Source organism: Pristiophorus japonicus, chromosome 13 (assembly GCF_044704955.1).
Source record: "Pristiophorus japonicus isolate sPriJap1 chromosome 13, sPriJap1.hap1, whole genome shotgun sequence".
In the NCBI taxonomy this organism is placed as follows: domain Eukaryota; kingdom Metazoa; phylum Chordata; class Chondrichthyes; family Pristiophoridae; genus Pristiophorus; species Pristiophorus japonicus.
The window spans coordinates 7658713-7673439 of record NC_091989.1 but is presented as its reverse complement, the minus strand read 5'-3'; the positions used below and the strand labels follow the sequence as shown (position 1 = coordinate 7673439).

The following is a 14727-nucleotide window of genomic DNA, read 5'->3' as shown; positions in this document are numbered from 1 at the left end:
TACGAGAGGAAGCTTGCTGGGAACATAAGAACTGACTGCAAAAGCTTCTATAGATATGTGAAGAGAAAAAGATTAGTGAAGACAAACATAGGTCCCTTGCAGTCAAATTCAGGTGAATTTATAATGGGGAACAAAGAAACAACGAACCAGTTAAACAAATACGTTGGTTCTGTTTTCACGAAGGAAGACACAAATAACCTTCCAGAAATACTAGGGGACCGAGAGTCTAGTGAGAAGGAGGAACTGAAGGATATCCTTATTAGGCAGGAAATTGTGTTAAGGAAATTGATGGGATTGAAGGCCAATAAATCCCCGGGGCCTGATAGTCTGCATCCCAGAGTACTTAAGAAAGTGGCCCTAGAAATAGTGGTTGCATTGGTGATCATTTTCCAACAGTATATCGACTCTGGATCAGTTCCTATGGACTGGAGGGTAGCTAATGCAACACCACTTTTTAAAAAAGGAGGGAGAGAGAAAACGGGTAATTATAGACCGGTTAGCCTGACATCAGTAATGGGGAAAATGTTGGAATCAATTATTAAAGATGAAATAGCAGCACATTTGGAAAGCAGTGACAGGATCGGTCCAAGTCAGCATGGATTTATGAAAGGGAAATCCTGCTTGACAAATCTTCTAGAATTTTTTGAGGATGTAACTGGTAGAGTGGACAAGGGAGAACCAGTGGATGTGGTGTATTTGGACTTTCAAAAGGCTTTTGTCAAGGTCCCACACAAGAGAATGGTGTGCAAAATTAAAGCACATGGTATTTGGGGTAATGTACTGACGTGAATAGAGAACTGGTTGGCAGACAGGAAGCAGAGAGTCGGGATAAACGGGTCCTTTTCAGAATGGCAGGTAGTGACTAGTGGGATGCCGCAGGGCTCAGTGCTGGGACCCCAGCTATTTACAATATACATTAATGATTTAGATGAAGGAATTGAACGTAATATCTCCAAGTTTGCAGATGACATTAAGCTAGGTGGTGATGTGAGCTGTGAGGAGGACGCTAAGAGGCTGCTGGGTGACTTGTACAGGCTAGGTGAGTGGGCAAATACATGGCAGATGCAGTATGATGTGGATAAATGTGAGGTTATCCACTTTGGTGGCAAAAACACGAAGGCAGAATATTATCTGAATGGCGGCAGATTAGGAAAAGGGGAGGTGCAACGAGACCTGAGTGTCATGGTACATCAGTCATTGAAAGTTGGCATGCAGGTACAGCAGACGGTGAAGAAGGCAAATGATATGTTGGCCTTCATAGCTAGAGGATTTAAGTATAGGAGCATGGAGGTCTTACTGCAGTAGTACAGGGTCTTGGTGAGGCCTCACCTGGAATATTGTGTTCAGTTTTGATTTCCTAATCTGAGGAAGGATGTTCTTGCTATTGAGGGAGTGCAGCAAAGGTTCACCAGACTGATCCCCGGGATAGCAGTACTGACATATGAGGAGAGACTGGATCGACTGGGCCTGTATTCACTGGAATTTAGAAGGATGAGAGGGGATCTCATAGAAACATAAAATTCTGACGGGACTGGACAGGTTAGATGTAGGAGGAATGTTCTCGACATTGGGGAAGTCCAGAACCAGGGGACACAGTCTAAGGATGAGGGGTAAACCATTTAGGACCGAGATGAGGAGAAACTTCTTCACTCAGAGAGTTGTTAACCTGTGGAATTCTCTACCGCAGAGAGTTGCCAGTTCATTGGGTATATGCAAGAGGGAGTTAGATCTGGCCCTTACGGCTAAAGGGATCAAGTGGTATGGAGAGAAAACAGGAAAGGGATACTGAGGTGAATGACCAGCCATGATCTTATTGAATGGTGGTGCAGGCTTGACGGGCCGAATGGCCTACTCCTGCACCTATTTTCTATGTTTCTACGTCACGCTGACCGCTCACAACGCCCCTCCCCTGCTTTTCAAGGGGAGGGCCGTAGAAGCTCTGCAGCCTCTTTAGTGGTGCCCACCGGCGGCCTGACACCCGAGAGGGTGTGTCGTCTGCAAGGTGGAACAAAGATGGTGGCCGCCGTTCTAACACCTCCCCTTTAAGGGCAGCCGGGGCGATGCCACTGACAGGTTATTGCACCGAGAAGCCGTCAGCGTCAGCGCGGGGCGAAAAAGGGGCCAGTGCGCACGGCAATGACGAATTGCCGTGCACAGCGCAAACCACATTTCGCCGCGCGGAGCCCTGGGGGGGGGGGGGGGGCGCAAATCCGCTCGGGGTGATGTGGACGTCGTGTCCACACACTAACTCATTAGCGCATGGTTAGGGCCAGCCGGCGCAAAGGGGCAATTTTGGCCCCATACACTATAAAAGTTAAGACGTAATAGTGAAACTATATAAAACTACAGTAAGACCACAGTTGTAGTACTGCTTGCCGCTTTAGCCTCCACACAATAGGAAGCACGTTAAAGCAACAGAAAGGGTACAGCGCAGATTCACTGGGATGCTACTTGGTTTGAGGAAATATAAATACGAAGGCTTGAAAAATTGGAGCTGTTTTTGTTAGAACAGAGGTTGACACATGGGATGCGAACTACTGCTAATGTGGAGGACAGACACCAACAGAATGGTTGGGCCAAATGGCCTGCTTAAATGTCGTATTACACAATTCTCAATCCTTTCAGAAATGTCCCAAAGTGCTGCACCCAATATAAATTACTTTGAAATGCAGTCAGTTACGAAGGCTAATGAGTGGTACAAGTACGAGGCATGAACAAAAAGGACTGAGAAATATTAACACTTCTCTTTTGCGCAGTTGCTTTAAAACTGTCTTTGTGAAATATTAATTGAACTTTTTTTTTTCCTTTAGAGGCCCACCAGGACCCAACAAAGTCCAGCAAAATGGTCTCATGCATGCTGTTGGAGTAACACACCATTAAAATGCTTACACCATTAATAAGTACAGCATCACACCAGTTACAGAGTCACTTCCACTGTAGAAAGAAACATTTCCTCCCAGACTGACGAGCCCTGTTAATATAGAAATTGCTATCATTTTTAAACTCCAACTGGAGACAAGACTGAATTCCTTGACAGGTATGTCACATAGGATTTGTATTGTCCTCCTGTTTCATAATTTAAAGCAGTCAGTTCACTGGCAAAGCCATGCTGACTTGAAGAGGGATAGCCTATTCCATGCCAGAGTACTGCATCTATCACACAGAAGCCCGAGCCGTGATTTCACTGCATGGTTATATCTGCAGTTGCACCACGAGATTCGCGGGTGTTTAAGCTCACCTCGGTGGTATCCCAGGAACTATCAGGTACTGCCTGATGGGGTGGTGGAGGCAGATTCAACAGTAGCCTTCAAAAGGGAATTGGATAAAGGGCCGCCCATTTAAAACTGAGATGAGCAGGAATTTCTTCTCTCAGAGGGTTGTAAATCTGTGGAATTCTCCGCCCCAGAGAGCTGTGGAGGCTGGGTCATTGAATATATTCAGGGCGGAGATAGACCGATTATTGAGCGATAAGGGAGTAAAGGGTTATGGGGAGCGGGCAGGGAATTGCAGCTGAGTCCATGATCAGATCAGCCATGATCTTATTGAATGGCGGAGCAGGCTCGAGGAGCTGTGCGGCCTACTCCTGCTCCTATTTCTTATGTTCTTATGATAAATACTTGAAGGAGTAAAAATTGCCGGGATATGGGGAAAGAGCGGGGGAGGGGGACTGACTGGAATGCTCTTCGAAAGAGCCGGCGCAGACTCGATGGGCCGAATGGCCTCCTTCTGTGCTGTACGATTCTATGATTCACACTTCAGCAAAATTCCTACCTCGAATATGACACATTTGGTCACCTTGCCATACTTTTCACACTCTTCCTTGGTTTCACCTTCCAGGTCATCATCGACTTCTCCAGCCCCTACCATGTTCTAAGAATAAAACAACCAAATGCTGACGAATGAATATAAAATGGTGGCTGGACAACAATACAAATGACAGCAGGATCAAGCTGGACTGATAAGCCATACGTCTTACTACAATACTATTTTAAGTGGTTTCTAAATTCAATTTAAAAAAAAAAAAATACTGCAACAAATGTCTCTTAATTGGATCATTATATCAAACCAATTAAGTATAATTGATCAAACACAATGTCAACTTGTATTTATATCGCGCCTTTAACTTGGTAAAACATCCCAAGGCGCTTCACAGGAACAATATCAAACAAAATATGACACCAAGCCACCAAAGGATACATTAGCGCAGGTGACCAAAAGTTTGGTCAAACAGGTAGGTTTTAAGAAGGAAATAGAGATAGCGAGGCGGAGAGGTTTAGGGAGGGAGTTCCAGAGCTTGGGGCCCAGGCAACAGAAGGTACGGCCCACCGATGGTTGAGCGATTATAATCAGGGATGCTCAGGAGGGCAGAATTAGAGGAGTGCAGACATCTCGGGGGGTTTGTGGGGCTGGAGGAGATTACATAGAAACATAGAAAATAGGTGCAGGAGTAGGCCATTCGGACCTTCTAGCCTGCACCGCCATTCAATGAGTTCATGGCTGAACATGCAACTTCAGTACCCCATTCCTGCTTTCTCACCATACCCCTTGATTCCCCTAGTAGTAAGGACTTCATCTAACTCCTTTTTGAATATATTTAGTGAATTGGCCTCAACAACTTTCTGTGGTAGAGAATTCCACAGGTTCACCACTCTCTGGGTGAAGAAATTCCTCCTCATCTCGGTCCTAAATGGCCTACCCCTTATCCTTAGACTGTGACCCCTGGTTCTGGACTTCCCCAACATTGGGAACATTCTTCCTGCATCTAACCTGTCTAACCCCGTCAGAATTTTAAACGTTTCTATGAGGTCCCCTCTCATTCTTCTGAACTCCAGTGAATACAAGCCCAGTTGATCCAGTCTTTCTTGATAGGTCAGTCCCGCCATCCCGGGAATCAGTCTGGTGAACCTTCGTTGCACTCCCTCAATAGCAAGAATGTCCTTCCTCAGGTTAGGAGACCAAAACTGTACACAATACTCCAGGTGTGGCCTCACCAAGGCCCTGTACAACTGTAGCAACACCTCCCTGCCCCTGTACTCAAATCCCCTTGCTATGAAGGCCAACATGCCATTTGCTTTCTTAACCGCCTGCTGTACCTGCATGCCAACCTTCAATGACTGATGTACCATGACACCCAGGTCTCGTTGCACCTCCCCTTTTCCTAATCTGTCACCATCAGATAATAGTCTGTCTCTCTGTTTTTACCACCAAAGTGGATAACCTCACATTTATCCACATTATAATTCATCTGCCATGCATTTGCCCACTCACCTAACCTATCCAAGTCGCTCTGCAGCCTCGTAGCATCCTCCTCGCAGCTCACACTGCCACAGAGATAGGGAGGGGCGAAGCAATGGAAGGATCAACTGTGATAGTATTTTTCAGAATGTGCTTTTCTTTGTAACATATGCAAATACTGTTCGCTCCACAAAAATTTACTTTCAATGGCAGAAATTTAAATACGTTCTTGGATACCAAAAGCCTTCACTGTCCCGCTGCTCGAATCGAATCCTTGCACCTTTCCCACAGGTTTTACAAAACTGAGGGTTCCCAATTACCAGCAAGTTTGCGTTATGTATTTCTATTTGCCAAGATCTTGAACTATAATGTTTCCATTCATATGTCTAAACACCCATTAGCAGCAGGTCATGTGACTCAAGGAGAATAATTCAACAAATAATAAAAATTAATGGACACCCAGTAGTTCAGTAATATCAATAAACATTTGTTTTCTTTTGTTCATTCACGGGATGTGGGCGTTGCTGGCAAGGCCGGCATTTATTGCCCATCTCTAACTTCCCTTGAGAAAGTGGTGGTGAGCTGCCTTCTTGAACCGCTGCAGTCCGTGTGGTGAAGGTGAGTGGTCTGGTGGACCCGAGTGTCTCGCTGGGCCATTTCAGAGGGCAGTTAATAGTCAACCACTTTGCTGTGGGTCTGGAGTCACATATAGGCCAGACCGGGTAAGGGCGGCAGATTTCCTTCCCTAAAGGACACTAGTGAACCAGACGGGTTTTTACGATAATCCGCTATAGTGTCATGGTCACTGTTACTGATACTAGCTTTTTATTCCCGATTTATTGAATTAACTGAGTTGCCGTGGTGGGATTTGAGCTCGTGTCTCCGGATCATTAGTCCAGGTCTCGGGATTACTAGCCCAGTAACATAACCACTGCACCACCATTCCCTTCTATGCTATCTTTTGTTGGAGCAGGTTAGAAAAAAGAATATAAGGAAGTTGGAGATAAATATTTATCAGTAATATCTCTGTGACGTACAAACTATTGCATTGAACATCGTCTGCGTATTTTGTGGTTGGCAAAGGCCACCATCCAATACATTACATAGAAAAATCTAAGTGTTCTATTTAAAACATAAGGAGTGACTCTCTCTGTTCCAAAAGTTAATGAGTAACTCGATTACTTTCCCCAGAAATTAATTTCGAATATAACTAGTAATCAGAGATTATACAACAGTGGTTTTCCTAATATCCGATGTACAAATCACACTTTCACACAGGATATCTTCAACCTGGAACAGCAGCAGGTACCCCAGCTCAGGCCGACAGGGTAAAGGATGCAATGGGGGATTTGAACAGCAGTGTGACTCACTTAATGGTCTTTATGGCAACTGATAAACCCATTTCACGTGAATGATGCGTAGAATACCTGAAAGCTGATGTACAGCAGTAATATAAGAACATAAGAAATAGGTGCAGGAGTCGGCCAATTGGCCCCTCGATTCTGCTCCGTTATTCAATAAGATCATGGCTGATCTGATCATGGACTCAGCTCCACTTCCCTGCCCGCTCCCCATAACCCTTTACTCACTTATCACTCAAAAATCTGTCTATCTCCGCCTTAAATATATTCAATTACCCAGCCTCCACAGCTCTCTGGGGCCGAGAATTCCACAGATTTACAACCCTCTGAGAGAATAAATTTCTCCTCCTCTCAGTTCTAAATGGGCGGCCCCTTATTCTGAGACTATGTCACCTAGTTTTAGTTTAGAAACATAGAAAATCGGTGCAGGAGTAGGCTATTCGGCCCTTCGAGCCTGCACCACCATTCAATAAGATCGTGGCTGATCATTCACCTCAGTACCCCTTTCCTCCTTTCTCTCCATACCCCTTGATCCCTTTAGCTGTAAGGGCCATATCTAACTCCCTCTTGAATATACTTAACGAACTGGCCTCAACAACATTCTGCGGTCGAGAATTCCACAGGTTAACAACTCTCTGAGTGAAGAAGTTTCTCCTCAATGCAGTACTAAATGGCTTACCCCTTATCCTTAGACTGTGACCCCCGGTGCTGGACTTCCCCAACATCGGGAACATTCTTCCTGCCTCTAACCTGCCCAATCCCGTCAGAATTTTATATGTTTCTATGAGATCCCCTCTCATTCTTCTAAACTCCAGTGAATACAGGCCCAGTTGATCCAGTCTCTCCTCATATGTTAGTCCTGCCATCCCGGGAACCAGTCTGGTGAACCTTCGCTGCACTCCCTCAATAGCAAGAACGTCCTTCCTCAGATTAGGAGACCAAAACTGAACACAATATTCCAGGTGAGGCCTCACCAAGACCCTGTACAACTGCAGTAAGACCTCCCTGCTCCTATACTCAAATCCCCTAGCTATGAAGGCCAACATAACATTTGCCTTCTTCACCGCCTGCTGTACCTGCATGCCGACTTTCAGTGACTGATGTACCATGACACCCAGGTCTCGTTGCACCTCCCCTTTTCCTAATCTGCCGCCATTCAGATAATATTCTGTCTCTCTGTTTTTACCACCAAAGTGGATAACCTCACATTTATCCACATTATACTGCATCTGCCATGCATTTGCCCACTTACCTAACCTGTCCAAGTCACCCTGCAGCCTCTTAGCATCCTCCTCACAGCTCACACCGCCACCCGGCTTAGTGTCATCAGCAAACTTGGAGATATTACACTCAATTCCTTTATCTAAATCATTGATGTACATTGTAAATAGCTGGGGTCCCAGCACTGAACCCTGCGGCATCCCACTAGTCACTGCCTGCCATTCTGAAAATGATCCGTTTATCCTGACTCGGCTTCCTGTCTGCCAACCAGTTCTCTATCCATGTCAATACATTATCGCCAATATCATGTGCTTTAATTTTGCACACTAATCTCTTGTGAGGGACCTTGACAAAAGCCTTTTGAAAGTCCAAATACACCACATCCACTGGTTCTCCCTTGTCCACTCTACTAGTTACATCCTCAAAAAATTCTAGAAGACGTGTCAAGCATGGATTTCATAAATCCATGCTGACTTGGACCGATCCTGTCACTGCTTTCCAATGCGCTAGGCTATTTCATCTTTAATAATTGATTCTAACATTTTCCCCACTACCGATGTCAGGCTAACCGGTCTACAATTCCCCGGTTTCTCTCTGCCTCCTTTTTTTAAAAAGTGGTGTTACATTAGCTACCCTCCAGTCCATAGGAACTGATCCAGAGTCGCTAGACTGTTGGAAAATGATCACCAATGCATCCACTATTTCTCGAGCCACTTCCTTAAGTACTCTGGGATGCAGACTATCAGGCCCTGAAGATTTATCGGCCTTCAATCCCATCAATTTCCCTAACACAATTTCCTGACTAATAAGGGTTTCCTTCAGTTCCTCCTTCTCACTCGACCCTCTGTCCCCTCGTATTTCCGGAACGTTATTTGTGTCTTCTTTCGTGAAGACAGAACCAAAGTATTTGTTCAATTGGTCTGCCATTTCTTTGTTCCCCATTATAAATTCACCTGATTCTGACTGCAAGGGACCTACGTTTATCTTCACTAATCTTTTTCTCTTCACATATCTATAGAAGCTTTTGCAGTCAGTTTTTATGTTCCCAGCAAGCTTCCTCTCATACTCTATTTTCCCCCTCCTAATTAAACCCTTTGTCCTCCTCTGCTGAATTAAAAATTTTTCCCAGTCCTCAGGTTTGCTGCTTTTTCTGGCCAATTTATATGCCTCTTCCTTGGATTTAACACTATACCTAATTTCCTTTGTTAGCCACGGTTGAGCCACTTTCCCCATTTTATTTTTACTCCAGACAGGGATGTACAATTGAAATGATCTTTAAATGCTTGCCATTGCCTATCCACCGTCAACCCTTTAAGTATCATTCGTCAATCTATTCTAGCCAATTCACATCTCATACCATCGAAGTTACCTTTCCTTAAGTTCAGGACCATAGTCTCTGAATTAGCTGTGTCATTCTCCATCTTCATAAAGACTTCTACCCGAAGGGGCCTCGCACAATAAGATTGCTAATTAGTCCTTTCTCATTACACATCACCCAGTCTAGGATGGCCAGCCCTCTAGTTGGTTCCTCGACATATTGGTCTAGAAAACCATCCCTAATACACTCCAGGAAATCCTCCTCCACCGTATTGTTACCAGTTTGATTTGCCCAATCTATATGTTGATTAAAGTCGCCCATGATAACTGCTGGACCTTTATTGCACGCATCCCGAATTTCTTGTTTAATGCTGTCCCCAACCTCACTACTACTGTTTGGTGGTCTGTACACAACTCCCACTAACGTTTTCTGCCCTTTGGTATTCCGCAGCTCTACCCATACAGATTCCACATCATCCAAGCTAATGTCCTTCCTTACTATTGCATTTATTTCCTCTTTAACCAGCAACGCTACCCCACCTCCTTTTCCTTTCTGTCTATCCTTCCTGAATGTTGACTACCCCTGGATGTTGAGTTCCCAGTCTTGGTCACCCTGGAACCATGTCCCCGTAATCCCAATTATATCATATTCGTTAATAGCTGCCTGCGCAGTTAATTCGTCCAACTTATTACAAATACTCCTCGCATTGAGGCACAGAGCCTTCAGGCTTGTCTTTTTAACACACTTTGCCCCTTTAGAATTTTGCTGTAATGTGGCCCTTTTTGATTTTTGGGTTTCTCTGCCCTCCACTTTTACTTTTCTTCTTTCTATCTTTTGCTTCTGCCCCCATTTTACTTCCCTCTGTCTTCCTGCATAGGTTCCCATCCCCCTATGAGTGGAAATATCCACTCTGCATCCACCTTGTCGAGCTCCCTCATTATCTTATATGCTTTGATAAGATCGCCTCTCATTCTTCTGAATTCCAGCGTGTACAAGCCTAACCTACTCAACCTATTTTCATAAGTCAACCCCCTCAGCTCTGGAATCAACCTAGTGAACCTTCTCTGAACAGCCTCCAATGCAAGTATATCCTTCCTTAAATATGTAGATCAAAACTATACACAGTACTCTAGGTGTGGCCTCACCAATACCCTGTACAGTTGTAGCAGGACTTCTCTGCTTTTATACTCTATCCCCCTTGCAATAAAGGCCAACATTCCATTTGCCTTTCTGATTACTTGCTGTACCAGCATACTAACTTTTTGTTAGAAATGGGTAGAAATCGGTGACAAAAAATGTTTGCGTCGTTTTTCACGGACTTAATTTCTGAATCGAAATTTAATTTCAAAATGCAAACAAGTTATCACTTTCATTCCTTACCCGCAATAAGACCACTTTTGTGGGATTTTTCAGGATCTCCGTCAGTGGATTTGCTTCTGATTTCTTGGCAGCTGCAGGCATTTCCACTGTTAGTAAAGCAAAGATTCCATATGAATTCACATACCGTCATTTTACCAAAAGACACTTTAATCTATGAAGCTAAGTTGCGAAAATCATCCCACAGGCACCTTGCATACTTTCGAGAATAGAGACAGCTCTAAATCGGGGGGGGGGGGGGGGAAGAGAGAGAAGGAGAAAGTGGGGGGGAAAGAGAGAGGAAGAGAGGGCCTTAAAACGGGGGGAGGAATGGCCCTAAGTCAGGGATGGGGAGAGACCACTCGGGGGTGGGGGAAGAGAGAGAGTCAGTGCAGAGCCATAAATAGAAGATAGTCACTAATAAATCCAATAAGAATGAGCAGGATTATCTGATTATCACATTGCTGTTTGTGGGATCTTGCTATGTTTATTTTTAGAGATATAGAATTGAAAAGTAGTGAAGTCACAACTAAACCTGTATCGAATCTTGGTTAAACCACCCTTAAGAGTACTGCGTACAGTTCTGGTCGCCATATTAAAAAGGATATAGAGGCACTGGAGAGAGCGCAGAGAATATTTACAAGGATGATACCAGAAACGCGAGGGTACACCTATCAGGAACGGATGAACAGGCTGGGTCTCTTTTGTCTTGAAAAGAGAAGGCTGAGGGGTGACCTAATAGAGGTCTTTAAAATTATGCATGGTTTTGATAGAATAGATAGTTTCCACTTGTGGGGAAGAGCAAAACTAGAGGTCACCAATATAAGATAGTCATTTCTTTACCCAGAGAGTGGTGATAATGTGCAACTCACTGTCGCAGGATGTTTCCTCTGGCTAGGGAGTCCAGAACCAGGAGTCTCAAAACAAGGGGTCGGCCATTTAGGACTGTGTTGGGGAGAAACTTCTTTGCTCAGAGGGTGGTGAATCTTTGGAATTCTCTACCCCAGAGGGCAGTGGAGGCTCGGTCTTTGAGTATATTCAAGAGAGAGATCAATAATTGTTTTGATATCAAGGTAATCAAGGGATATGGGGATCGGGCAGGAAAGTGGAGTTGAGGTCGAAGATCAGCCATGATCTTAATGAATGGCGGAGCAGGCTCGAGGGGCCGAATGGCCGACTCCTGCTCCTAATTCGAATGTTTTATGCACTGGACCAGAGTAAGAGAACATGGGTTCAAGCCGAAAACTCTAATCTCAGCCAGGAGCCACGCAAGCTGCTGAGGCATGGCCAAGTGATTCCCGAAGAGAGGAGACTCAGAAGGCAAGTCAACCTGGGTGAGTGCCTTCACCACGCGGACTGCAGCGGTTCAAGGCGGCTCAGCACCATTTTCTCAAGGGCAATTAGAGATGGGCAATAAATGCTGGCTTTGCCAGCGACGCCAACGTCCCGTGACCGAATTAAAAAAAAAAAATCCTGGGCTACTCGGGTGCTGAATTGCTTGGGAGCATTTATCGCAGTTGAATGAGCAGGGGGTGTTGTAAAAGGGCCCAAACAGGGAGAGGCAGAAAGAGAAACAAATCTTTAATAAAAAAGCAAAATACTGCGGAGGCTAGAATCTGAAATAAAAACAGAAAATGCTGGAAATCTCAGCGGGTCAGGTAACATCAGTGGAGAGGGAAACAGCGTTAACCTTTCAGGTCGATGACCCGAATGTATAATGTTGGGCGATATACAGAAGAGGATAAAAAGACATTTTTTTTTGAAAAGCACACACCAAATGGTTTCAACTTTTTCCCCACGTCAATGATTTTAACATGGCCATAAAAAGGGGGCTAATTTAAAGTCAAAACCCTTGCAGTGGGTGACAGAAATCAGACAGCAGCCATTTCATTCACCTCAGTATTTTGGAAACTCTATTGGCAGGAGTTCCTCAGTTAAACTGTTCAGAAGAAAGAAGTCTTGCATTTATATAGCGCCTTTCATGACCACTGGACGTCTCAAAACGCTTTACAGCCAATGACATACTTTTGGAGTGTAGTCACTGTTGCACTGTGGGAAACACAGCAGCCAATTTGCACACAGCAAGCTTCCACACACAGCAATGTGATAACAACCAGATAATCTGTCTTTGTTATGACTGAGGGATAGATATTGGCGCCAGGACACTCCCCTGATCTTCTTCGAAATAGTGCCATGGGATCTTTTACATCCACTTGAGAGAGCAGACGGGGCCTTAGTTTAACGTCTCATCCGAAAGACGGCACCTCCGACAGTGCAATGCACTGGAGTGTCAGCCTAGATTTTTGCGCTCAAGTCCCTGGAGTGGGACTTTAACCCACTGAGCCACAGCTGACAGCTGACAAGAGGCAAATAAAACACTAAAAATGGTTGATTTTATTTTGAATGAACCAAATTCACGGCATTTACAGATGGGAGGCAAATTATTCAGGGTCTTTTCGTCTCCTTTCTCCCCAAGTGATTTTACCCTTTATACCAAGCTGATATCCTCATATTTTAAGTTATGTGTTCATCACATCAAAATAAGGCTCTGTAAACTCTAACTGACAACAGCAGCCTCAATAAGCTCATGGCTAGAATCTTAATTTATCATCAGACAGAACTGGATGATTAGAATGATGCAAATTAAAAGTGAAAGGAAAAAAGTTTAAAAGACAGAATACACTAAAAACCAGGGGACATCTGTATAGGGTATTGGTAAGGCCGCACCTGGAGTACTGCGTGCAGTTTTGGTCACCTTACTTCAGGAAGGATATACTAGCTTTGGAGGGGGTACAGAGATGATTCACTAGGCTGATTCCGGAGATGAGGGGGTTACCTTATGATGATAGATTGAGTAGACTAGGTCTTTACTCGTTGGGAGTTCAGAAGGATGAGGGGTGATCTTATAGAAACATTTAAAATCATGAAAGGGATAGACAAGATAGAGGCAGAGAGGTTGTTTCCACTGGTAGGGGAGACTAGAACTAGGGGGCACAGCCTCAAAATACGGGGGAGCCAATTTAAAACCGAGTTGAGAAGGAATTTCTTCTCCCAGAGGGTTGTGAATCTGTGGAATTCTCTGCCCAAGGAAGCAGTTGAGGCTAGCTCATTGAATGTATTCAAGTCACAGATAGATAGATTTTTAACCAATAAGGGAATTAAGGGTTACGGGGAGAGGGCGGGTAAGTGGAGCTGAGTCCACGGCCAGATCAGCCATGATCTTGTTAAATGGCAGAGCAGGCTCGAGGGGCGAGATGGCCTACTCCTGTTCCTAATTCTTATGTTCTTATGTTCTTATAGATTTAAAATAATTATTAGAAGGATTAGAGTACAGTTGAGGAGAACTTTTTTCACCCAGAGGGTTGTGGGGGTCTGGAACTCACTGCCTGAAAGGGTGGTAGAGGCAGAAACCCTCATCGCATTTAAAAAGTACTTGGATATGCACTTGAAGTGCTGAAACCTGCAGGGCTACGGACCAAGAGTTGGAAAGTGAGATTAGGCTGGATAGCTCTTTTTCGGCCGGCACAGATACGATGGGCCAAATGACCTCCTTCTGTGCTGTAAGAACTTAAGAAATAGGAGCAGGAGTAGGCCATTTAGCCCTTCGAGCCTGCTCTGCCATTCAATATCATGGCTGATCTTCTACCTCAACTCCATCTTCTTGCCCTAACCCCATAACCCTTGGTTCCCTTACTATTCAAAAATCTATCGATCTGTGTCTTAAATATACTCAAGAACTGAGCATCCGCAGCTCTTTGGGGTAGAGAATTCCAAAGATTTACAATCCTTTGAGTGAAGAAATTTCTCCTCCTCTCAGTTAAAAATGGACGATCCCTTATCCTGAGACTGTGACCCCTAGTTCTAGACTCTCCAGCCAGGGGAAACATCCTCCCAGCATCTATTTCTATGATTCTATGAAAAACAGAAAAACATTTCACAAATTTTACTTTAATCTGTAAAAGCGACTTTTTTTTTTTAAAGTGATAAAAACAAACAGTTACAATATCCCTTTGATACAGATACTATATCTAGTAGAATTCTCTACTAAATATAGTATCTGTATAATATCTCTCGACAATAGCAATCTGCAAAGCATTGCTTCCGATATTTTTAAATCATTGCTGCCTCCCACTGTGGAGCCCTTCTGTTCTCCTGTGAAGTTTGCATGAGGAGTTACAGCCTGATCTATTGGATGCCAATTATGAGCCGACACAGATTTCTGTCACTTCCTAAACA

General features: G+C 44.3%; 1 protein-coding gene across 3 annotated transcripts in view; it reads right to left on the bottom strand.

Annotated features, from left to right (window-relative positions):
- Positions 1-14727, bottom strand: part of rbm17 (RNA binding motif protein 17) — a 52183-nt gene that overhangs the window by 13254 nt on the left and 24202 nt on the right. For all 3 annotated transcript variants that reach the window (XM_070897111.1, XM_070897109.1, XM_070897110.1), the window contains exons 9-10: positions 10516-10601; positions 3772-3870 (exon numbers count right to left, since the gene is read on the bottom strand). In XM_070897111.1, the coding sequence (XP_070753212.1) occupies positions 3772-3870; positions 10516-10601 (185 nt within the window). The remainder of the gene's footprint in view (positions 1-3771; positions 3871-10515; positions 10602-14727) is intronic.